At 35.4% G+C, this 25,345-nt stretch overlaps 3 protein-coding genes across 3 annotated transcripts; 2 read left to right on the top strand and 1 right to left on the bottom strand.

Annotated features, from left to right (window-relative positions):
- Positions 1 to 5,077: 5,077 nt before the first annotated feature.
- On the top strand, positions 5,078 to 5,952 carry LOC123265537. The gene has a single exon (XM_044729337.1). The coding sequence runs from the start codon at positions 5,129 to 5,131 to the stop codon at positions 5,825 to 5,827; it is 699 nt and encodes a 232-aa protein (XP_044585272.1). The 5' UTR covers positions 5,078 to 5,128; the 3' UTR covers positions 5,828 to 5,952.
- Positions 5,953 to 22,844: 16,892 nt separating this feature from the next.
- On the top strand, positions 22,845 to 23,707 carry LOC123265678. Its single transcript, XM_044729528.1, has one exon. It carries the CDS (start codon positions 22,958 to 22,960, stop codon positions 23,669 to 23,671), a length of 714 nt encoding a protein of 237 aa, XP_044585463.1. The 5' UTR covers positions 22,845 to 22,957; the 3' UTR covers positions 23,672 to 23,707.
- An 894-nt stretch (positions 23,708 to 24,601) lies between these two features.
- On the bottom strand, positions 24,602 to 25,170 carry LOC123264943 (protein BUD31 homolog). Its single transcript, XM_044728475.1, has one exon. It carries the CDS (start codon positions 25,041 to 25,043, stop codon positions 24,609 to 24,611), a length of 435 nt encoding a protein of 144 aa, XP_044584410.1. The 5' UTR covers positions 25,044 to 25,170; the 3' UTR covers positions 24,602 to 24,608.
- Between the last annotated feature and the right edge of the window lie 175 nt (positions 25,171 to 25,345).

The following is a 25,345-nucleotide window of genomic DNA, read 5'->3' as shown; positions in this document are numbered from 1 at the left end:
TTGTAAAAAGTAGTTTTTACTGTTGTACAATGCTAAATAAATCTAAAAAAAAATCATTTTTTAATGACATCAATCGGACGATAAACACTATAATTCCTAATATATTTCTTACATTCCTGATATAAACTTAAATCAACATAAATATCAAACCAAATTAAATTACTCAATAAAATTTTAAAATGATCAAATTTAGTATAGTCCTGATTAATATCATAAACAATTTGATCACCATCACTTGCATCATTCGTATTGATAATTGGTTTCAATGGCATTAAATTAATTACCATTCCATTGTCCGATGGCAGTGATTCCAATATGTACAATTTGTGTAGTGGATATGAAAATTTACCATCAATGGTATACTTTTGATCGCGCAAAACCGGAGCTATCGAAAATATAATATTGCTATCTACATATCGAATCGGATTAAAGTGAATAAATTTATTGTTGTCTTCTTTTGTAATTTTCATTGTTTTATTTTCGTCGGCCTTGACGACATTTAATTTGTATGCGTAACGCAAAACCGTGTAATCATGTTCATCATAAGTAACAAATGTCCACAAGGAGGACGAATTGTCAGTATTAATCTTATCATTAAGTGTGCGATTATTGAAGTAATCCGTTAGTACCATAAAACTGCAATTATCATCACGCACATATTCTTTTTCAATATATTCATCAACCGATGACATTTCAATTATTTAAACAGTCACGTTATATAAATACTACAATTACATATTATGTTTATTTTTTCTTTATAATCTGTCTTCTAAGAAAAGAAAATAAAATAAATTATAAATTTTTTTGCTATCTATTTATTTTTTTCTGTATGTTATTTATTATTATCAGCATTTTTTACATTTTCTTCATTAACTTGAGTCTTTTTTTCATAGCGTTTGCGAGATAGACTTCTAGCTCGTTGCAATTGTTCGTTTTGTAACTCTTTAAGAATTTGAGATCGACTTCTATTCTGTCTGCGACTTCTTGAATGTCTTCTTCTTCTTTTTCTTCGTAATTTTCCAATTGGATCAACTCCCAGTGGCGATTTTTTCGTACTTTTCTCAAACATTATTCAAAGCAGATTATCTTAATTAAACTATTCATCATTGATTGAAGCTACTAAAATATAAAATAATTGATTACTAATAATAAGCAAAAATTTTTTTAATTTATATTTATGATTCTTGATCTAAAAAATTTTACAATTTTACAGATCACGAGTTTGATTATAATCGATCAATAGTATTGTAAAAAGTAAATCCTAGGCTGCAGCTAGTTTTTTGGTGCTATACGAAGTATTGGAGAACGCTCATTTCAAACTAGCTCAGCAGAAGACAAAACTTTCCGAACGCGTGCTAAACCTACCATTAAAAAATAAATTCTTCATTATTAAAAAATTTTTGTTTAAATTAAAATACAATATCTTTGAAATTTTTCATGTGATCAGCGCCCAAAGTATCGTGATTCAGTAAACCAATAAACATAACCGTACTACCGTCAGCGTCAAAAGCATAAATAGTACGTTCTTTACTCTGCACATTGTTGAAATTATATTTTAAAAATATCTCTTCTATAGAAGATATCTGACAATAAGTTAATGTATTAAAGTCCGTATAGGAATAATTAAAATCAGTAGCATTCACTTCATTTGGATAATTATCTTTCAATAATTTAAGTTTAAGAAGCTGAGTATTGTCACAATAATTATTTTCATCTTTTAGCGGGATAAACAAATGTAAAGTTGACAACCAAAATATTAGGTTATCTCCTGTTTTCAAGAACGCCAAGTGTGTAGTAACTTGCGTAAATTCATCAGTTAGCCTTAGTATTTTGTTAAAATTAAACCACCGCAATGATGGTATTTTGTTCAAACATTTGCACACTTCGTAGGAAATTAATTGACCACTACTGTTGTACTTACAAATCGACCAATGATTTACTTCATCATTGCGAGATGCAAAATTTGAAACTGATAGCACATTAGATTTTTCAGGACAACAGATTTGGGTTGAGTACATCGGTATGTTTACGGCATTATTATTTTCATCAAAAATCACTCTTTTTTGATAATCTGAGCAAAAGAACAATGTAGTTGTGTCGTAATAGTTGTAAACTAATGGCAACGATCGGTTGACATAAACAAAATTTATTGATGGAAAATTGTTCAACAACTCTCGACAATCTTCGTAAGTTTCAGTAGACTTGTATTCCTCGAAGACTGGTTTCCGTGCTGATAAATTGAAGCTAATCAATTCCTTTAATTCCTTGCGTTCGATTCTGTTAATTATTATATTGACGGCATTTATATTTTTTTGATGATTATTGCTGTCTGGCAATTCGAATTTTATTATGTACAATCGTGTTGGCTCTTCCTTCCGATTTTTGACTATTGATTTGTCCGATCCAAATGGTGTTGTTGATACATAGTCAGAAATATCAACCGATTGCTTTACTAGCGATAAATAAAATATCAATGGCTCTGAAGAATCATCAATCATTGATATTTCAATAGTATTATTGCTTGTATTACGCCCATAAAAATTTGTTCCAAATATTTCGTATAGTCCAGACATTTTTGTCATTTATTTTTAATTACATCTAATAAAACATGTTATTAAAAAAAAAAGCTACCAATATGAGTTAATACTCGCAATTTTATGATTTACGAGACGCATTGATAAATCTTCCGACTTCTTATTATTTTCTATATCTTTAAAAATAAGGTACCCGTGGGTAATAAGCTATCATATGCTGTGGTAGCGCAGAAGAATTCCTAAAAAACGGTTTGAATAAATGGTAAGCATTTTTTATAATTTTATATTCATTCATTTCAAATCATCATTGTAATTTTTATCAACATCTTAAAAAGTATTGTTGCTAAATTTAAGTGATGATTGATCTCTAATACCAATTTTATTAAGTATAGTATTAACTACTTATTAAGTATAATATAACTACTTCCAGTATGTTTAACCCCTAGGCCTTATTACCCTACCATAGTCAAATAAAGCCTATTCGTAAGGTTTTTGAAAAAGTTCAACTTTGTGATTATTTATAATAAAAATTACCATTGCTTCATTATATTTTATAGCTATAGCTAATGTATTAACCCTTTCCCGGTCGACCTTGAATCCCTACTCTGAATTTAAATCGTACGTCTTACTCTTAAAATGAGAGAGCTATAGTCTATTTTTTAGAGAGGAGGCCGGAAAAACGGTAGAAGGGGACGCTTGACTACACTACCACAACTAAACTTTCACTCATACAGCCTTACAACGGACTTTGATTGGCTCTATCCCCACTTGACTCACATCTAGACTCACCTATACTCTGAGCCGGGAAAGGGTTAAAATAAAGATCAATGATAATAACATTAATAGATACATTTCGATAATTAAATACAATATTTTCGATTTTATTCAAAATTTCCCTTAGCTATAAAGCCTTATAGCCCGCCGGTATCTTAAGTCTTAAATACACTGAAGCATAAATTAAAGTAAAATATTTTTTTCTTCTAAGTTTTTTTTTTACTATTTTGAATAAAGAAATTAGTCCTTGCATCAAGAATATAAAATTCTTAAAAGAAACTGAAATCTAATTTTAGTTGCCAAGAATTGTGGTTTTTAATAGATAGCAAAAAATTTTGCGTTATTGCGTCAAAAAAATTTGTGCTATAAAAATTTTGTGTTAAATTTACACATAAAAGTGCTAAATATTTAACACAAAAATTTTTAACAAAAAACTTTTTGACGCAATGACGATAAATTTTTTACTGTGTAGAAATTGATTGTTACTTTACCAAGATAATATACTCTTAATCAAAGATGTAGAATTTTTCTTCGTTAAAATAAATTTCAAGATAAGCAATTCTTGAGTCAAGCCAATCGGTTTTCTTCAAAATAATGTTCTTATTTAAGAATATTCCTCTAAAATTAAACAGTTTTTTTTCGTGTATAAATTTCATCAATCTTTATTGGTTGATTTTTTAATTTGGATGAAAGAAATAAAATATAACACCCTAACTAGCATAAAAAAATGAATATTGTCATCAACAAATTAAAAATTTTAATAAAATTAATCAATCCGGAAGCAATCTGCAATAATCGGTTGCATTGTCTCATAATAATAAAAGTACGGCAAATCAACAGAACCTTCTGGAAGTTTAATTAATGCACGATGGTATTTATCTTCATTAACAAACGATTCATTCATGTCATAATGAAACTTATCGCTCGAAGTAATGACGTGGATATCAATTGGCACGATTCGTTTTTGTTTCAGAGCTTGATAAACTCTTAAGCACATTTTACACTTCTCAGAATTGTCGCGAAACTTCTTTGAGTCTTCCTCGCTATTTGGCTTGCTTCTCGGGCAAGGAGACACTGTTGTCGACTGATTCGGCAAACTCATCGAACAATTTTCGCTTTCGCGTTTGCAGATGCTTTCATTAGATAATATTCTACGCTTCCACAACCATCTGTAATAAAAATTCGGCACACTCACAATGTTATAAATCCCGTCGAAGAATATGCATTCATAAACATTAAATTGTTTCAATGTATTCAGCAGATAATCTATGTAGAGGATTGCGTAGAAACATCCAGAATTGTTACCAGCCACTATAAATTTGTCCTTGTCTTGAACTTCCTGTCCCGGCTCTATCAGATTCATCTCAATGGTCAATGCCGGGAATATTGTGCTGTGCAATAAATTTATTATGAATCCCATTGTTTCATACAAATAAGCTTGTTGGCTGTTAGGATACTGGAAAACGCAAACTGTGCGGCCAGTATTGTAGGACAACATTTCGAAGAAATATTGCTGGATTTTTGTTGACTCAAAGTAGTCACCAGTAAACCAAATTATGGGCATTAAATTTTTTTTTCCTAAATTCAATTCCGTATTAGAACTTTTAATAATGTAGTATTTAAATTTCATTGACTTAAATTCAACTATTTTTTCTTCAGTATGAAAACCTTTAACTTTTTTGTTGGCTCCACATGCTACAAACAGTGGTGGCAGCCACTTTTTCGACACAATTCCATATAAAAAATTTCCATTTATTAATAAAATAGCAGTAATTATTAGAAGGGTTATTATTATTATATAAATAACAATAGAAGCAACAATGAGTGCATTCTTCATCGATAAATCAAGTGACATTATACGTTACAAACAATTAGATTATAACCTAAGAGGTTATAATCTTACTGAATATGTAAATGTATCTACTACAAAAGGGGATTGTTTTGCGCACTATTTTTATGCGACACCTATCAACAATCAAACATTAAAATTATTAAAAAACAATCATGTTGATCGTCTATCATGTATTTACGTTAACAAAAGCGATAACAAAGTGTTGTTTATACGTTATGACGGTTTGGCGAAATCATTTGATGACGTTAGAACAGTCATTTACGATTACTGGACTATTAAGGATGCAAACTTAATGATGAATGACAACAATAATATTGATTATTACATTGAAAAGATTAATAGAGATGAAATAACACTTATTGATACCGACAAAAATTCTATGGACGATTACGAATACGTCGGGTACGCTCACTGGCGCTACTTTGATCGGGGGATTCTGTACTATGGAACGCGTTATTTGTCTGATAAGGGCGTTGTTAGTGCCTTGGAAAACGATCAAACAAACCGAAACAAGAGTGATTTTCTTGAATCTTTCATTTTATACGCAACAGTACACGAAAGTGACGTATTGTGGTCACGAAATCAAATCAATGATTTTGTTAAACAATTTCATATTCAATCAGAAAATGTTACGGTTGTTTTACCAAATGATAAGAACAAAGATTAAACCGTCGAATATGTCTAATTATTTATAATTTATCTACTTTTATAATTATTCAAGAAATTTACAAGATTTGACATTGGTTTCAGTACGAAAAAAATTACAATTTATGATATTTTATATTAATTTTTTTTAGACTATAGAAAAAATATTTTTTTTGAAGTAAAACTTCTTTAGGCGCGATTAGGGAGTAACTCAGATTTTTTTTTTTGACGGAAGTAACGCTTACTATAGTCTGTGTAGTTTCCGCTATTCAGAAATAATAATTTGGATTGGCCGTAAGTAAATGTTATATACTCCATGATTATTTATTTATAGCAAAGTGAATAAAAATTCAACAGTTTTAAAAAAATTATTTTAAATTGCAAAGTCTTTTGAAAATCTCTAAATATACTTGTTTATTTATTACTTTTGTAATAAATAAATTATTAATAAATTTTCTGACGATTACGAAATTCTATAAAATTCAATTTGGAAAATCCAAAAGTTCACGACTCATATAGTTGGATTAACGAGTCTTTGCGCTTCGGGTATTTTCGGTTTTTGCCCCCATCATCTAATTTTTATTGCTGATACATGCGTATCGATAGCAAAAACAAATTAAATGTATTCTTATGCTAATCATATGCACTAAATATTTTTTAATCACATATTTGAGATGGTAGGGGCAAAAACAAAAAATACCCGAAGCGCAAAGATTCGCTAATCCAACTATAATGCTCATTTAATTATGAAATATTAAAAAAAAAAAAAAAAAACATAAGTCGTTCAAAATTAGTTGTCGAAAAAACAGCTGTACTAGGAAGATAATGCACAGGCGCCCCTGGTGGAATAAATGTACATAATAGTCTAAGAGCCAGCTTAAATCTGACAACACATATTTTACGGTACCTGAAATTTCGTTCAGTGAGACAGCTATACCCAGTAAACAAGCAATGGGTACTAGCTAAGCCCGGCCGCGGTAGGTTTGGGGTCCCTCAGGTGAGCCAGGTATGAAAATTAAGTAAATTTTTAAAGTATTTTACGACATCTGCCATTTTAATATGTTATAATATACCTTTAGAACAATTGAAAAATAACTATGGCTGCCGATTTTAAAGGTTGCAACATCACGGCAGCCACTTTTCAAAATTCGAAAAAAAAAATTTTTTTAAAGTATTTTACGGCGTCTGCCATTTTAATATATTATTTATTGAACTATTTTAAGCTAATATTGAAAATAGCTGCCATTTTTTCCGGTTGTAACTATCCGGTTTACAGCGAAACCTTACCTGCAGTTCGTGCATACGTGTATCCATAGTTGTGATTTTCACATTCGTATAATTAATATAACATTGAAATTACATTAGTAAATGTAAAAAATCTTATAAATATACAAATAAACAAACACATCTACTACTCTAAATGTGCATAATAAGGAAAAAAGATCCATTATTAGACTGTAGCAAATATGAAATTATTATAAAGATGAAAAAAAAAAAAATTCAAACGTTAATTGAAAATATTTATTCATTCATATAGAATATATTTAGTTTTGGAAATAATTGATTACAGATATAATAAATGTTAAAATTGTCAGTTATTGATTGATTTTATAATAAATTTTCATCTTCGGAATCGTCTCCAGCAAGTGACAAGTCATCTTCATCCACTAAATCAGATTCTGTAAAAATAAAATACAAATTTTTGAGTGAGCTGATGAGAATTAAAATAAATTTTACTATGCTGTTATTACCTTCCGAATTTTGAATTAAGTCGCTGACAAAGCAAGGAAGTTGGTCTCCTTCGAACCACTTAAACACGTAACAGTTTTCCATCTCCATCCAGCCATATGCCAGGGGGCTCAGTGATGTGGGCTCTTTCGCATGAGCATTTTTCCAAATGCTGGCAATATAATGCGTCCTTAAAACCTGTTGATAAAGTTCAGGTTTACACGGAGGGATCAAGCTTGCATCAAAGGTCCGGAGTTTTTTATTAAAATTTTCGTTCATATCAACAGCCTTGTAGGAATTAACAAATAGCTGAAACCTCCCATCATCAACATCGATGGATTTTTTAGCATTGTACATAAGGCAAGTGTACTTCTGGATAACATTGAATAGTTCACGTAAGGTATCCTCAGTCAGGCTAATGTCACCGAAAGCAGCGAACGCTTGTTGAAATTCAACGTTATTTTTCAGTAACGTGAAAGGTTTTTTTTTGCCTCGATTAAAAAAAGCTGGATTGAAATCACAACCACTGAAAGCGTGGAAGCCAATTAAGCTTTTAGCTAGAAGTGGACCAAGTTGTATGTATATTTTACTGATATCAATAAACCGTTCGTTGTTACCTGTCCCGGTTAGCATCCAAATGTGAGAGGAAAGATTTTTCAAGTTAACCATATTGCCCAGCATGATTACTAAAATGTCAGTATCTGAACATCTAATAACAATATTAGACTGATCAGAAATGCTACAAGCATGGAAAATAATTCTACTGTCTGCTTCTTCATGAGATTTACAACACAAATCTTCTACGATACTTGACTCAACTATACCGTTATTGGACCTATATGAATAGCAATCTTTGAAACTTAAATGGATCAGTTTATTTCCAATAAACGGCGCAACATCATCCATTTCCCAATGTACAGTAAAAAAATTAATAAGGGCTTCCTTGAATTTGGTATTTCGCATTTCTTTAGTAAAATCACTTGGTCTGATTTGATCAGGTCCGGAAATCGAGTAATCAATTAGTGGTGCTTCATGTCGAAGACTCCGCTCGTTGTCTTTGATGGAAGGGTACCAATATTGATCGTCTTCGGCGTCTTTTAGTATAGGTTTCAGGCAAATCGTCAACATCTTCAATATTTTCTAGTGCAGGATCGATGTTTTGATATATTATCCCTACCGTATCATGAAGAGTATCTTTGCCGGTTTTCGTGTCAACAAATCTATCAAAATTATCGTACGCAGTACCCACCGACAAATTATCAATTCTGTTGATGACTTCTGGACACAGTCCAGCTCGAGAAGTCGATGTATATGTAGCTTCAGTCTCAAGTTCTTCAATTGCATTGTAGCTAATGCAATGTCCGTAGCGGTTGATGATATCAATTACCTTACGGCTGCTAGTGAGACTTTTTAAAGTCATACCTAAACATATATGTTTGGAAGTTTTAAGATTTCCATTATGAGTCATATAAATTAAATCTTGACATACAGAATTGACGTGGCGTTTGAAACTGTCACTTTGTTGTCGTTTGCGAAAGTAACTTCCAATAACTGAAGCTACAAAATCCGATAGGTTTGATGGGACTGAACATTCACCTTGAATCAATTTTTGACTATTTAAATTATCTGGGAGTTTTGATTTTTCAATGTTCATTATTTCTTTGTGTAAAATCGAGGCTGCTGCTTGTAAAATGTTTTTTTCTTTTAAATGAGCAAATAAGGATTCATCTATAGAAGTAATGCCTTTCGGTGCAATAACTTTTTTATGACTTGATTGTAGTATTTGAATATTCCCAGCAAATTTAACACGAATTTTTTCTTCTAAATGTTGCGCTGAAAGTACTGAACTTAAAGTATGTCCCATATCATTACTTAACTCGCTGAAGTAATCAACATATTGTCTATGCAGAAATGAAAGAAAATAACAGCGTCCTTTTTTAATGACATTTTCTTCGACCAGAGTACATATTTCCTGAAAAACAGTTTGGTGATATTCACGGGAAATATGCCACGGTGTTTTAATAGGACTTTTTTGTAATTTTTTTTTATTTCTGACGTCTGTTCGACACTTTTCGTGGTAATATATTTTATTACTTGTAATATTTTGCAACTTACTCAGCATTTCATTGTAGTAGTCTGTATTTTCTTTTAAATTCTTCATAATACTTTCTTGAAACTGTTCTTTATTGCAATTACGTAAGCTTTCTATTTTACCATGAAATTTTTTATTTTTTTTCTCACAAAAAAAACAAATAGTACCTTTTACTATTGGAATTTCACTTTCTGCAGTTAAAATATCCTCTTGTGAATTTAATAAGTCAGAATCTTCAACGAATCCTGCTTCCAACGATGTATCCAGTTGAGAATTATTACTCTCTATTACAATTTCGTCTAATGCCGATGAATCTACAGATAAATTCACATCTTGAGTCACAGTTTCAGCAATCATTGAATTGTATGTTGATGTTGACGGCTGCTGAGCAGATAGTGATTCCGTTGATAACGTATGAGATTGAGACGCTGATGACGCAACATCTTTTATTTTTGTATCTTTCTTTTCATAAAACTTCGACTTTAAAGCTGTGAAAACCCTATAACAACTGCGGTGATATCCACAGTCATAAAGATCTGAAGGTAAAATTACATCTTTGTATTTTAGGTTATGATGCTTTCGTAAGTCTAGAATACGCCGACACTTTTTTAAAGTTTCTTCAGAAAATAAAAGCACTTTCTCCTCCCGTTCCAAGGCACAAATCACACACTTTAAATTATCAGCCATACTGATAAAGTAATGGGAAAGAAATTAATAATCAATAAATGAAATGAAAACTTCTATTCACAGTATTATATCTCAATACTTTCAACATGCAACTCTGCAGAAGATTAGAAAAGAACTAAAAAATATTTGGCTGTGAACCGTTGGGCCAGATGTTCCTTTGTGTTAGTAAAACGAACTAAATCCCCACCACTCAGTCCTAACATAAAAGAAGAGAATATTTGACTAAAATGAGTACGAAAATACTATATCATAAATCACAAGAGAGAGAGAGAGAGAGAGACAGATAAAAAACTACTACTCTTACTATACTACATGTTTTCTAAGCACGAACTGCAGGTAAGGTTTCGCTGTAAACCGGATAGTTACAACCGGAAAAAATGGCAGCTATTTTCAATATTAGCTTAAAATAGTTCAATAAATAATATATTAAAATGGCAGACGCCGTAAAATACTTTAAAAAAATTTTTTTTTTCGAATTTTGAAAAGTGGCTGCCGTGATGTTGCAACCTTTAAAATCGGCAGCCATAGTTATTTTTCAATTGTTCTAAAGGTATATTATAACATATTAAAATGGCAGATGTCGTAAAATACTTTAAAAATTTACTTAATTTTCATACGTGGCTCACCTGAGGGACCCCAAACCTACCGCGGCCGGGCTTAGCTAGTACCCATTGCTTGTTTACTGGGTATAGCTGTCTCACTGAACGAAATTTCAGGTACCGTAAAATATGTGTTGTCAGATTTAAGCTGGCTCTTAGACTATAATTTGTATAGATATATCACCATCCATGTAAATTTTACATGGATATATGTATAGATATACAGTCTTCTGGCTTTTTTATTTTGTTAATTGTACATGAATTACACTGAATTACCTAACATTCGCATTCGGTGGCCTGCAATTATCCTAAAGAATTAGAAAAAAAAATTAGGAAAACGGCTGACCCTAAAGGCCATCTCTGCAACTTCCCGCTAATTCTGTAAATACCCGGCCGCTTTTTGAGCTCGTCGAGTTCCAAAATACAATCTGTGTGTTGTTTTGAGCTCTCCGAGCTCAAAAAGATACCTCTTCTATGCTTTTGAGCTCTTTGAGCTCAAAAAGTCTGATAGAAATTTCATAGAACACTATTTTTTGAATTTTCAACCCGCAATAATTTTTGAATGAATCAACCGATTTTCACGCAGTTGGCGGCATTCTACGCAGTTTTTAAAGCCTCATAAAGAATTTCTAATTTTTAATTGATCAAACTAGAAATTTCGGAGTAACTCTGAAAAAACACTTTTTTCGGTTTTCTTTCGTTCACGATATCTCTCTCACGAATCAACCGATTTTGACCGGATTGGCGGCGATCGGCATGGTTTTTTAACGTTGAGAGCTGATTAGTTTTTGGAATCGATCGATAAAGCCGTTTAAGAGTTATCCCAAAAAAACCACTTCTGAAAAATTTTTTTTCCTATTTTTTTTTTAGATTTCTCCAAATTTCTCAAAATCTATCGATCCGAATCGGTTTAAATTGACAAGAAATCTAAGTTTGGCGAAGCTTGTTCGAATGGCACCAACCGCGATGAAATCGGTTCAACCGTTCAAAAGTTATAAGAAGTTTACATACTTACGCACACACACACACACACACACACACACACACACACACACACACACACACACACACACACACACACACACACGCGTCGGAAGAAGCCAAACTCCCACCGGGTGCGTCCCCAGGTGGCGGATAGGGGGGGTCCTAACCGGTCGTAAGATCGGCGGATTGGGGCGAAATAAAATAGCCCTCGCGGACCAAATCAGGCATCGGAGCTGAAGAGTAACAGCCACCGTCCGTGTATCCTTGTGGGTCGGAGAAAGCTCGCTGTTCTTCGGAGCAGAGGGTAAGAGCGAAATAAAATAGCTCTCGCGGTAAAAAACGAAAACTCCCCTTTCGGCAGGAAGGGTTGGTCACACCATCTGACCTAGGGTCACGTACGCAAGCGGATACGGTGACACTGCTCGAAAGAGATGTGTGAAATGATCCTTATAGCGCGGTGTACGTGGTAACTCCCGGCATCTACGTGCCGCACCCACGGGAGCAAGAGGAAGTCGATGAAGGAAGCAGGCGCAGGGTCGTAGCGGTTGAGATTTCCCGCTTCAATGACCGAAAGCTCTTATAGCAATGGAGGTAGCTGTAAGAGTGATCACCCCTCCACTTCCGGAGGCATCGCGTTCGGAGACGACCTTTTGCTTTGGAGTATCACTCAAAATCATGGAAGAAACGAAAAAACAAGAAAAGGACAGGAGTATTAGTGGGCCTCACGCCCAAGAAGCAGCGATTACAGTAAGCGCTGAGATAAAGCGGACGCAAGCGCTGGAACGCCTCGAAAAGCTGACCAGTGAACTGCATGAGTTTGTCCAATCAAAGGTCAATATCCATAAAGAGATAAAGGCCAAGGCAACCGGGGTAGTTAACGCCCTTCGAAGGTTTAAAAAACTGGACGAAGAATGGCAGTCACCTCGACGACTCACTCCTCGTCTTACGCCGGAGAAGAGCAGTCAACTTACTGTGGAGATCGAAGAATCAATGGACACCGGAGGCGATGGTGACGATGAATCTCATGCTAAAGACGAAGGTCATACTTCCAACAAGTCTAACAAGAGGAAGGACCGAAACTCCCCAGATGGAATAGATGGGCGATTGACGAAGAGAAAGGACTTGAAACCAAGTCCTCCGAAAAACGTGATGAAGCAGAACGCCGAAAAAAAAGACGCGACTGATTGGAAAGATGTCCACACAAGGAAAGAGAAACGAAGGCTAGCCAAAGAACAGCTCCCAAAGGAGCCTTCAAAGAAGCCCAGACCGGAGCCTAAGCGCAAAAAACCGCTCAAATGGATCAGACCCGACGCACTGATCATCCGCCCGGCCGAGAAAGCAAAGTACGCCGAGATTCTGCGTCGCATAAAGAAGGACGTCCCTGATAAGCAGGTTCGCACAACGGTGGACAAGATCAACAAGACCAGAAGCGGGGACTTGCTGATTACGATTTCGCGGAAGAACGTGGACAAAGGCCAAGGCCTGCAACAGACCATCGCAAACATTCTTAAGGAGGAGGCCAAAGTGATCTGCAAAGGGCCACAAGAAGACATCGAGATCCGAGACCTAGATGACACCACAACAAAGGAGGATATTCAGGCTGCCCTGCATACGGTAACCAAGGAGCTCTGCGAAATACCACCAGAGACAATCAAGATCCGCAAAGCCTACAGAGGTACCCAAACCGCTGTCGTGACACTACCGGCTGCAGCAACTCAGAAGATATTAGAAGGAAGCGGTAAAATCCGAATTGGCTGGGTCAACTGCCGAATTAGAGCCACGAGGAAACCTACCCAATGTTACAAATGCTGGCATTTCGGACACCACGGATCCCAGTGCAGAAGCAAGACAGATTGAAACGGGGATCCACCGCTCTCTTGGTCGCCTCTTAATTTATTTAAGGCGCCACTGGATTTTTCCCACAGTATCCAGAAATTGGCCCAGAACATGGAGTGAACACTCAGGGTCGTAAGAGATTGTCAGGAAGGAAACAGAAATTATAACAAGAAATTCATTTTTACAATCCATTTTATTTAACCAACCCTTAATACACAATAAAACCCCTTACAAAATATCAAAACAACTTAATCCCGACGATATCCTCTTATGCTGCTTGGTGATTTCTTGAATGTGTTCTCGGTTTTGCTTGTTAATTTCTCTCTGTCTACTGATAATTTCACTCAAACGTCGAGTTTCATTATCCATTCGTGACACCCATCGACTCATTCTCGGAGTTAATTCGTCCTGGGGTGAACCATCAGCATCAATGTCGTCAAATGCATCTAAATCGATATTCCCCTGCCCGACATTCCATTTGCCTGCTCTCTAGGAGCGGTCTGCTGGTTCCGTAGGCTGTTTCTGGGGTTTTGACCACTGGTTATGTTATTATGGTTATTCAACTGACGTTGAAGATCTGAACGTTGTTGTTCATTTAAGCCGTGTGTGCTCGTAGATGCTACATCTCCAGGGTCCTGTACTTCCTGGGTTTGCCTGAATCCACGGCCTCTGGTCAAGGGTGTTCGCCCAGCCCCTGTGTTTTCCGGCAGTGGTCCCTGTGACCTCGTGTGCATTCCTGGTGGAGCGGTCATCCTGAAACTGTGCTTCCTTTTAGTGATATGTAGCCTTTTCTCTTCATTTACTTATTTTACTATCTTCTTTTATCTTCTAGTTTTCATCCAAGTATTATAATCCTTATTCGGTATCGAACTAACGCTTTGTATAGAGTATTATAAGGAACTTAATTTTGTGTCGCGTCCAACTAAGGTCTTTCTTTCATTTAATTCTTATATTTTAAAATAAGATAATCCCCTGAGGAATTTTTATTTTTAGAGTCAGGTGATGTGACAAAATATCCTTTGTCATTTCAGTAAAGTAAAATGACTAAAATAGTAAATAAAAATAAAATATTCTAGTAAACTTGAGAAAGAAAGCTAAGCACAGACGCAGAACAAAGACTGACTGACGACTCTCTTGAGAGAAGTCATAATTATGATACAATTTATAATTCGACACCGGACTATTTTTATTTTTAATTTTCGGTAAATAATAAAAAATAATTTTTATAAAATTTTAAATGCAACTAAAATGAATAGATATGATACTCAATTGTTAGCTCTAAGTCAAAAATTTAACAATAATTTCGACCCCATTCAAAAAAGAAATTTTAAATAAATAAAAAAAATAAAATAAATTCCAAAAAATTCCTTTCTCCACAATTTCCGATCCTCCTAACAATCTCTCAGGGATCTTAATGGTTGGGCGCCAATGAAACGCTGATCCACCGCTCTCTTGGTCGCCTCTTAATTTATTTAAGGCGCCACTGGATTTTTCCCACAGTATCCAGAAACTGGCCCAGAACATGGAGTGAACACTCAGGGTCGTAAGAGATTGTCAGGAAGGGAACAGAAATTATAACAAGAAATTCATTTTTACAATCCATTTTATTTAACCAACCCTTAATACACAATAAAACCCCTTACAAAATATCAAAACAACTTAATCCCGACGATATCCTCTTATGGAGCGTCCTATCACGGTTTCTATCATAGTGTCTATTCCCGAACAGTACCCTCATATGGAGCGTCTATACCGCGGTTTCTATCTTACTACCGTTGTACCCCAAATCCGGCGTCTATACAACGGCTTCTAAGTGCGCCCAGGAAGCAGAGGAGGATACCATGAATCCCTAGGCTACACTGCAATAATATTTTCTATTCCACACACACCCACAATATTTATTTAAAATACTTATGCCTATTGCACCCCCGACCCGGGCGTCTATGCAAAGGACTCTAAGTTTGCCCAGGAAGCAGAGGAGGATACCATGAATCCCTAGGCAACACTACAATACTTAACACTAACCCACCCACACTATTAATTAAATTTCCAAACACACTAAATATTTCCCCGGACTTTACAGATTAAAACTTATATATTTATTTTCCAATTTAACAAAAGTTAATTTCCCAAAATTAAATGAAATCCGATTTAATACCTAGATCCATTTATTCCAACTTAATTATAAATCCTAATTCCAAATTTCAAATTAAAATCGTTAACTAATTTATTGCCGTGGTCTTAATAATACAACAATAAATATTTAATTACAAGAAGTCTTCGTATCTTGAATTAATAGATTAAAATCTATTGACAGAGGTCTTAATAATCTGCCAACAATGATCGGTTACTTCCTAGATTTACGAAATTTTATTCTTATTGAATTTACTTAATTTATTTTATAAGTTGTTGTGTTAAATTATTTTACTTTGGATAATTTATTTTACCAGAATTTGTCAATTATTTATTTAGTTGTTCTCCGAATATTTCTAATTTGTGTCCAGATTATTTTATTTAATTAAGAACTTAATTTGTTATCAACTAAAATTCATCAATTGATTTTATGTAATTAATTTTTACTAAACTGTTTTACTTGTCATTCAATAATCGAGTTTCATTTTCTCTACATTATTTTATTTTACGTTCTATTGTGTTGCACGAAAAACTTAGCATTTATTTTATTTGAGGATTATTTTCTGCCTAGCAACACAGTACGATTTTAGTCTCGACCTTGAGTGTCCTCTACCCAGCGCTTCACGCGGGACAAGATGGCTGACGCTCTCGCTCGGTCTTGCGTCTCTGTCGCAAGTTTTTGGTGTAATTTTTTTTCTCTGACGAATTTTTACCAGTTTTATTTTCTACTTTTAATTAACAAATTTACACGAACAATTTTCTAGCAATTTTGACTGATTCTAAATTTATTGCAAATGATTTTATTTTAAACAATTAAATTTTATTATAAATTACTTTCCCGAATTTAATAAATTTTACTTCAAATGATTTTTACTAAAGTTCCTCTAAAACATTTTACTGATTTTATTTTAAGCAATTAATTAAATAAATCCGACCAACTCGATTATCAACGACATTTTGTTCTACATGGCACCGAAGTCATGAAATGACCAACCGAAATTATTCCTGGTAAAGTCAGTCCAAACTCTGCCTACGTAGTTAATTAACAATCCGAAATAATTCCTGGTTTTGTTAATTAATTATTTAGTAATTATCCCTGACTTGTTCTTAACTTCATTCTTAATTTTATTCTGGACTTTTCTTAATTTCATTCTGAATTTTATTTTAAATAAATTCTTAATAACCTCCTAAAGAATATTCTAAACAATATTTTAAATAATACTTTAAATAATATCCCAAATAATATTCCAAGTAAATTCTAATAAATAAATTTCAATATAATAATTAAGTAAATTCTACGATATAATACTTAAACTAATGATTGTGACCGAACGTGAAATGGCGATGACCTTCAGCCGACTTCAATGCCTGGCTGATACCGCACCACCAAGATATTATTGAGACATTTTATTTGTACCTGGAGTTTTCCTTTACGACGCTAATGAACTCCCTCGAGGAGCTACAACTTCTTGTCGTCGTTGCTGGTACAAGTCCCTCTTTGGTGGATGAATCTACTTGGCGGCGAGACCCAGGTCACCGTCACTCGTTCCTCGAATACTTTACAAAATCTGTAACCGCAAATAAGCATTAGAAATTATCACTAATTAAAATCAATTCACGCAAGCTGGCAGAAGGCCTAGCAAGCAATAAATTAATTGATTAGTATCGCTTCGTTCCACTATATCTTGAGCGAAATAAAAATAATTACCTGTGCTTTGATGTTTGTTAACTTTTGTGCGACCGTTAGATTTGACTGTTCGGTCACAATGAATCTTCTGAGCTTTGTCGGTACGTTTCTTTCTTCGCTCCGTCTCCCCCACTCACTCTCCTCGCCGACGTTTCCCTCTCAGGGACTTACTCACTAACTTATAGCTAGAGGCGCGAGTACTTCGGAGTACAGTGCTCTGGGGGATCAGTCGATAACTAACTCACGCGGATTGGAGACCTTCTCTGGGTAAAGAAGGCCCCGTGTACTCCGTTACAAGATCGATCCAAGCTATGCATCAGATGCGGCCAAGAAGGACACAAGATTACGGACTGTAACAACCCTAAGTGTGTATTATACGCGGAAAATAAGAGCGTAGAGAACGCTGCCCATCACGCCGGCACATACAGGTGCCTGGTATACAAAGAGGCACTCCAGAGAATGACAAGCAAGCAAACATGAGGATATTACAGCTTAACCTCAATCACTGTGAGGCCGCGCATGACCTGTTCGTGCAGACCGTGCGTGAATTAGAGCTTGATTTAGTAATAATAGCAGAGCCATACAGACACCTGAATAACCAACCTTAGGAAACTGACAGCACCACCAAGGTTGTCATCTGGTCCTGTGGCAAACTTCCCTTCCAGAGCATAGTGAGCAATGATAGCATCGGCTTTGTAGCAGCGTCTATTAACGACATCCGTTTTTATAGTTGCTATGCACCACCTAGCCTTTCCATTGCCGACTTTACTGACTTCCTGGATCGACTGACCGAAGACGCAAAGCAATACTACCCAGTAGCTATAGCAGGGGACTTCAATTCCTGGGCGGTAGACTAGGGCAGCAAGCAGACTAATGCGCGAGGCAAGGCACTACGTGAAGCAATGGCCTCACTGGACGTGGTCCTTCTCAACATCGGTGAGACACCAACATATACCAAGGGAGAGGCTAGTTCGATAATAGACCTCACATTCGTCAGCAGCAGCTTATTGAAAGGAAACTATTCTTGGGAAGTCTTAAACACCTACACCGCCAGCGACCACAGTGCAATACTTTGGGAAATATCGGCTGGTCGGAACCCTCAAAGAGCAACTAGACAAACTAATGCAGCTGGATGGAAAGTGAAAGACTTTGACTCGGAAGCTTTGGTAGTAGCCTTAGACAGTGACTCGACCATCATCACAGGAAATGCTGTAGAGAAGACGAAGGACTTAATGACGAGAATTGCCCAGGCGTGCGACACCTACATGCCCCGTAAGCGTGGCATCAATAAAAGACCATCGGTGCACTGGTGGAATGATCAGATTAACGCCCTTCGCACAGCCTGTCACAAAAAGAAAAGATTATCACAGCGTGGCCACCGACGACCTAACTCTGCGGAGCTGGTCGCAGAATACAAAAAGGCCCGTCGAGAACTGAACAAGGCCATCAAAGATAGCAAAAGACGCTGTTGGAAGGAACTCGTCGATGAGGTAGAAAAGGACCCATGGGGCAGACCGTATAGGGTGGTCATGACCCACCTGAAGCGCCAGCCAATGCCATCACCTACGTGTTCACAGCTCCTGGAAAGAATAGTTTCTACGCTGTTTCCTCGACAAAGTAAGTTCGGCTATTCTTCATTGCCAGTAAATCAAGAAGACATTCCACCTGTCACAGAAGAGGAACTGATGGAGGCGTGCAACCGAGTAGGGAATAATAAGGCGCCGGGATTGGATGGAATCCCGAATATTGCATTAAAAACAGCTATTAAAGCAGCGCCAAATCTATTCTTAGATACCTACGATTCGTGCCTCAAAGAAGGGATTTTACCTAGAAGATGGAAACAGCAAAGACTTGTACTTCTCCCTAAAGGGAAGAAGCCACCGGACGAGCCATCATCCTACCGACCACTCTGCATGCTGGATACAGCGGGTAAGATATTAGAGCGTATAATGCACCAACGAATAGAAGCAGTCGTCGATCCACTCCTAGCAGAAGGCCAGTGTGGTTTCCGGAAAGGACGATCAACGCTGGATGCGATCAACCTGGTGGTCGATACAGCTAAGGAGGCAATCGCTGGAAAGAGATGGGAACGTGGCAGAAAGAAGTATTGTTTAGTGGCTGCCTTGGACATAAAAAATGCCTTCAATTCCGCTAACTGGGACTGCATCATGCGAGCTCTCGAAGATAAAGAAGTGCCAGGATACCTGCGCAGAATGGTAGGAAACTACTTTACAGACAGAGTCCTCAAATATGACACGAAAAACGGTCCAAGGGAGTACGAAATAACCGGAGGAGTGCCACAGGGCTCGGTTTTGGGTCCTTTCCTGTGGAACATCATGTATGATGGTCTCCTGAGAGTTGCATTACCATCAGAGGTGAAGCTTGTTGCATATGCCGATGATGTAGCGGTAGTGATTGTCGCGAAACACTTGGAAGAGATCAATCTGGCTTTCGATATCACATTTAGCCGGATTAACCTATGGATGGAGATGATGAAGTTGGAGTTAGCCAAGCACAAAACTGAAGGTGTGCTCATCACCAGCAGAAAGATCGTAGAAAACATCAAGCTGAATGTCGGCGAGCAGGAGATCGCATCGCAACCATTTATCCGATATTTTGGGGTGACGCTGGATGCCCGACTGAACTTTAAACAACAGGTCGAACACGTAAGTGCTAAAGCATCAGCGGTGGTAACTAGCCTATCAAGACTGATGCCGAATGTTGGAGGCCCGAAGCAGAGCAGGAGACTATTGCTGTCGTCAGTAGTCACATCAGTGCTCACATATGGAATATCCGTTTGGGCAGACGCGCTGAAGACCCAAGAATCATGGAGGAAAGCCGGACCGGTCTACCGATTAAGTGCACTGAGAGTTGCAAGCGCCTTCCGCACAATATCCGAGGAGGCAGTCTGCGTCATTTCTGGAACTCTGCCTCTTAGAGTCCTAGCTGAGGAAAGACGGAACCTATACCACCGAAAGAGGTCATCTACACTGAGAGCTGAAGAACTGAGAACTGAAGAGCGACAACATAGTATAGCAAGATGGCAACAACTATGGGATGCTGCGGAGAAGGGAAGATGGACTCATCGACTTATACCAAGGATTGACGTTTGGCTTAACCGGAATCACGGCGAGGCCAACTACTATCTGACCTAGATGTTGTCAGGACACGGCTGTTTCCGGGAGTACCTTCATCGCTTTAAGCACGATAATTCCCCAGAGTGTCCGTCTTGCCCAAGAGTTGCTGAAAATGCGGAGCACGTTTTCTTTGAGTACCCTCGTTTTAACCCACAGCATGATGAGTTAGAGAAGATCCTGAACAAGAAAATCACACCAGAGTCAATAGTAGAAGAAATGCTGTCATCCGAAGCTGCCTGGAACGCCACAAGCACGTTTACCACCGAAGTGCTTACAGAGCTGCGTTCCATTGAAAGAAAAAGGGCAAATGACAGAAACTAGAAGGAAGGAAAAATAACACCTTAGCCACCAGAAGGAATAGCAGTAGCTAGATCCTCCCCTCACGAAGTAATGCCTGACGGCGGTTTCCATGAGGGATTAGAGGAAAGAAGAAAAGGGGTTTAGGGTTTAGTGGGTAGGGGCGTTAGCGTCGAGTTGTAGTATGACGCTGCGTCGAGTCGCCACATATCCAGGCCGAACAGCTATGCCTGGAATCCGTAAAAGGGATTCCCCCCCCCCCTAAGTTAAAAAAAAAAACACACACACACACATACATACATACAGACAGACATAGTGACACCCTCGCGGGAATAGTCAGGAAAGCTTCCTAGGACCTCAAAAAGTCGAGATCTGATGAAAACTCGATTTTTGAAAAACGGGGTAAAACCAATAACTTCCCGATTTTTGAAAATTTTCAATTTTCTTAGCGGGAAGTTAAAAATTTAACTTAATTGATGCATTTTTTCGCAAGTTATAGTGTTTTCAGAGTTTCATACATGACGGACAGGAAAATTTTTTGACCTATTTTGAGGTTTTTTCCGTTTCTAGTAAACTAAATAAATTTTTGAAAAGTGTCAAATTAATCTCCATTAAATTATCTTGACAATAGTATGCAAAATATCGGTGACCGTCTCTTTTTTCTTATGCAAAATTTCTCGCAACAAAAATTGTCAGCAATAATTTCTTGTACAATATTTTTTCACACAAAAACCATAATAAAAGGGCCATGTTAATGTTTTTTTTTAGAAATAATTGTACTTAATTGTAAATAATTGTGAAACATTTTTGCTGAGAAACTTTGACGGGATTAATAAAGGCGGGGAGCCAAATATAATTAAATTATAATGTGATATTTATTATTCAAGTTAAAATTTAATCATTTCAGTGATATATGCCGTCAACGCCAAAGAAGTTTTAGTTCAATCGCGCGTAAAGGTTACACGCACACACTTTTTTTCATTTTATGAAATTATTTTTATTTCCATGGTACTACCCAGTTAACATGCGTTTGAGACAAGTCTAATGTAAGGTGCATTGAAAAACTTTCTGACGGATTTTTTGAATCAGAAACTCACAACAGACACTTATCCATGATTTGCTCAAGATCCGTAACTCTCAGTTATTTGTTCATTTCTAAAGCATTTGTGAACCAAAAACTAACAACAAATGTTGAAGCGTGACTTGCTCAAGATACATGATGCATTATATATTTTATAGCACTTTTTCCCCTCCACTACTTGAAGATGTATTGATTCAGTGGTGCTCATTTTAAAATAATTTTGTCTTGATCGATAAAACAGTAGGTCTATACTCTAAATGTTTAAGCTGAATGAGATCCACTGATCCTATAGTAAATATAAGAGGGGTAGAATGATGCGAACAGTCATTCGAAAACATCTGATCTTGAGCAGATCTTAAGCAGGTCTTGCACAAGTATATTCAGCATGCTTCTGGTGTCAGTATTTCTCAAGAATCGATATAGTTAGTTTATCGATGAGCATCTTCAGATTTTCTCAATTTTCTTACACAATTCTTGAGGTATAATCTGGCCCAAAGTTATTGTACAAGGTTTGTTCAAGACTTGTCTATTGAATTTGCTACAAGTATTTAGAGCAAGACTCATAGGTAGAAAAAGATACTAACAACTATCGAAATTGCGACCAGACTTGCTCAAGCCTTGAAAAAGATTGCTATATGGGTAACAGTTGACATTAATACATTGCTTGTGTGATTTCTTCTGATGTAACTCTCATACAAAAGGGTATATAATAACTTAATAACAAAACAGGTAAAAACACTATGACAATTTTTCAGGAAAAAATATTTTCAAAAAATATGTATCTTTATATTAGTACTAGAATTTTCGTGATAAATTAGTCATCACTGCAAAGTATTTTACTTAATTAAAATAACGAATAAAGGAAATTTGTTTTGAAAAAAATTGTAACAAATGGCAACTGCTGAACCACTAGTTGAACCTTTGGATCCCGATGATTCTTATCAGAAATTATTGAAACTAAGTGAAGTCGGTGGAGGTGTGTTGCATAATTTTTATGGCATTGATAAAGCAGCATTCAATATTAACATAATCGACAAAATAGTATCGTTATGTCAGAAGAAAGAGTATGGTATTAAAGACTTACTCGAATTACGCGACATCGTAAATTTGACGATCTTCAATCAGTACATTGAAGAAAAAAACATTGACCGAATAAACCAATTGGAAAAGTATATTGACGTTTATTTATCAGCAATCTGCCGTTATAGAAGTCAAAATTATCATTTCGTACGTAACAAATTGCTACCATTGCTGCGCTTAAAAACTAAACCACCGTTTAGTGAACCTGATTTGATCGCAAAAGGTACTGTATCTCTAAAGTATCCGGAATCAGATGCAAAACGAAAAATAAACAATAACATTGATATTATTCAAATGATACGCTCGCAACAGGCACATATTAGAAATACATCTTATGAATTACTAGTTTATAATAATCGGTCAAATATTTATGGCTCCAAACAAATTATTTTAACTGGATCAGTATTCGTTACTTTGGCTACATCGTTAATTAATTTGCAAAATGTCATGCTTAAGAATAATAATGAAATGGGATTTTATGTCAGGCCATTTTTGGAAGTTCATACATTGAAATGGGAAATTTAGTTTGTTTATTACAGAAAAAAAAAAAAACAATTTTTTCAGTATTATTTGAATGGATAAATTATGAAATTCTGTTTTTCTTTTTTAGAATTTAATTCACATAAAAATATTTGTGTCTAGAATAAACAAGATAATTTTCAAAATAAAAATTAATATTCTAAATAATAAATTTATTTAATATAATAATTAAGTGGTGCTTCGCGAGTCAGGAAACAATTTTAATAATAATTATGATTATTTTTAAAAAATGACTTAATAATTAAATTTGTTTGTATTCAATATGTATTCTACAATTTGTCAAATTTTCAATTATCATTTTTGTTCTTCTATATCACTTGTCTTAAACATTAAACTAACAATCTAAATTTTTAAATGTGTAACTATAATATAAGGTAAAAGACCGTATTAGTGGCACCTTTAACCCCTAGTAGTGGCACTTTTTTTTTCAATGAAAAAATATTCTACTTGGAATAAAAATTAAAAATTTTTTTAATCTAAAGGTCTTAAAGATTAGAAATAATATATTTATTATTGAAATTAATGATTTCATTAATTGAATAAGTACCAAAACCAAAGAAAGTGTCAGTAATGAGGTCCCCGCCACTAATGGGGTCTTTTACCTTAAATCATTAACTTATTCTCATTATTTGTTGTTAACTTAATTTTAAAAATGATTACAAGGTACTAAGGTCTTTCTTAATTATTTATAATTATGGTTTAATTACAATTAAATTCACAAATAACAAACCTTAAAGTTTTTATTTATCTATTTGAATATGCAAAGATTAAATCATTAAAAAGTTTAATTCATGGAAAAGTGGATTAAATAAAATAATTATAGTCTTCTCAAATTGTTTCAAAAAATGTATTGAAAAATCCTACCGTACAATGAAATTTTTACACTTACAATAAAAATAATTTTATTTCAAGCTCGACTCATTCAACCTGAACATCCTCGACAACCACAATGTATGCATTCTACGACTCTACCTTCTTCCAACTTCCCTTTAGGAACTCGACAAATACAGTTTGTTTTAAAATTAGTATCTCTCGTTTGGATGCATCGAAGACAACACAAATTTTCGTACCCAGTTTTCTTCCACTTGGAAATGAGATTTTTGTCAGCAATTTTTTCGTTCACACAATAGTCATATAATTCTCTGCTTATAGCTTTTCTCTGGTAAAAGAGATCGTATATGTACCTAGACTTTTGATGATGAACTTTGAAAACTGGCCATAGTGACTCATGTATTCTTTTACCTTCATGAGTTTCTGTTTCAGCTTCCCTCATTTTGGATTCCAGTTCCTCCAACGTTGGCTCAATCAGATCCCATCCTTCTGGCGGTGACTTTTTACTTCTGCGAACTTTTGGCATTGTTACTTTTGTGTACAGAATTATTTAAGGTTACAAGAAAATTTTCCACGTGGTATAAGTAAATAAATTTCCAATTTAGCATTAAAGCTTTTGTAATCTTTAAATTTAGCACTGAACTATTTTTTATTTAGCAGAATTATAAAATTTTATACAATTGAAAAATGAATAAAATGATGTAGAAGTTTCTGTATGAATCACTTTAGATGTTGTTTAGATTAGAAGATTACTCCTCAACACAGAAAGTGACAGTGAAAGCCAACACTGTGGAGTTGGATAGCGAAGGACTCTAGTCAGAGAAACAA

Source organism: Cotesia glomerata, linkage group LG5, assembly GCF_020080835.1.
Source record: "Cotesia glomerata isolate CgM1 linkage group LG5, MPM_Cglom_v2.3, whole genome shotgun sequence".
Classification (NCBI taxonomy): Eukaryota; Metazoa; Arthropoda; class Insecta; order Hymenoptera; family Braconidae; genus Cotesia; species Cotesia glomerata.
The sequence above is the reverse complement of the archived record's forward strand: the minus strand, read 5'-3'. Positions and strand labels throughout refer to the sequence as shown.

What these genes read in the sequence shown, in the direction of transcription:
- LOC123265537 (XM_044729337.1), top strand. Translation starts at nt 5,129, where the DNA reads ATGAGTGCATTCTTCATCGATAAATCAAGTGACATTATACGTTACAAA.
- LOC123264943 (XM_044728475.1), bottom strand. Translation starts at nt 25,043, where the DNA reads ATGCCAAAAGTTCGCAGAAGTAAAAAGTCACCGCCAGAAGGATGGGAT.
- LOC123265678 (XM_044729528.1), top strand. Translation starts at nt 22,958, where the DNA reads ATGGCAACTGCTGAACCACTAGTTGAACCTTTGGATCCCGATGATTCT.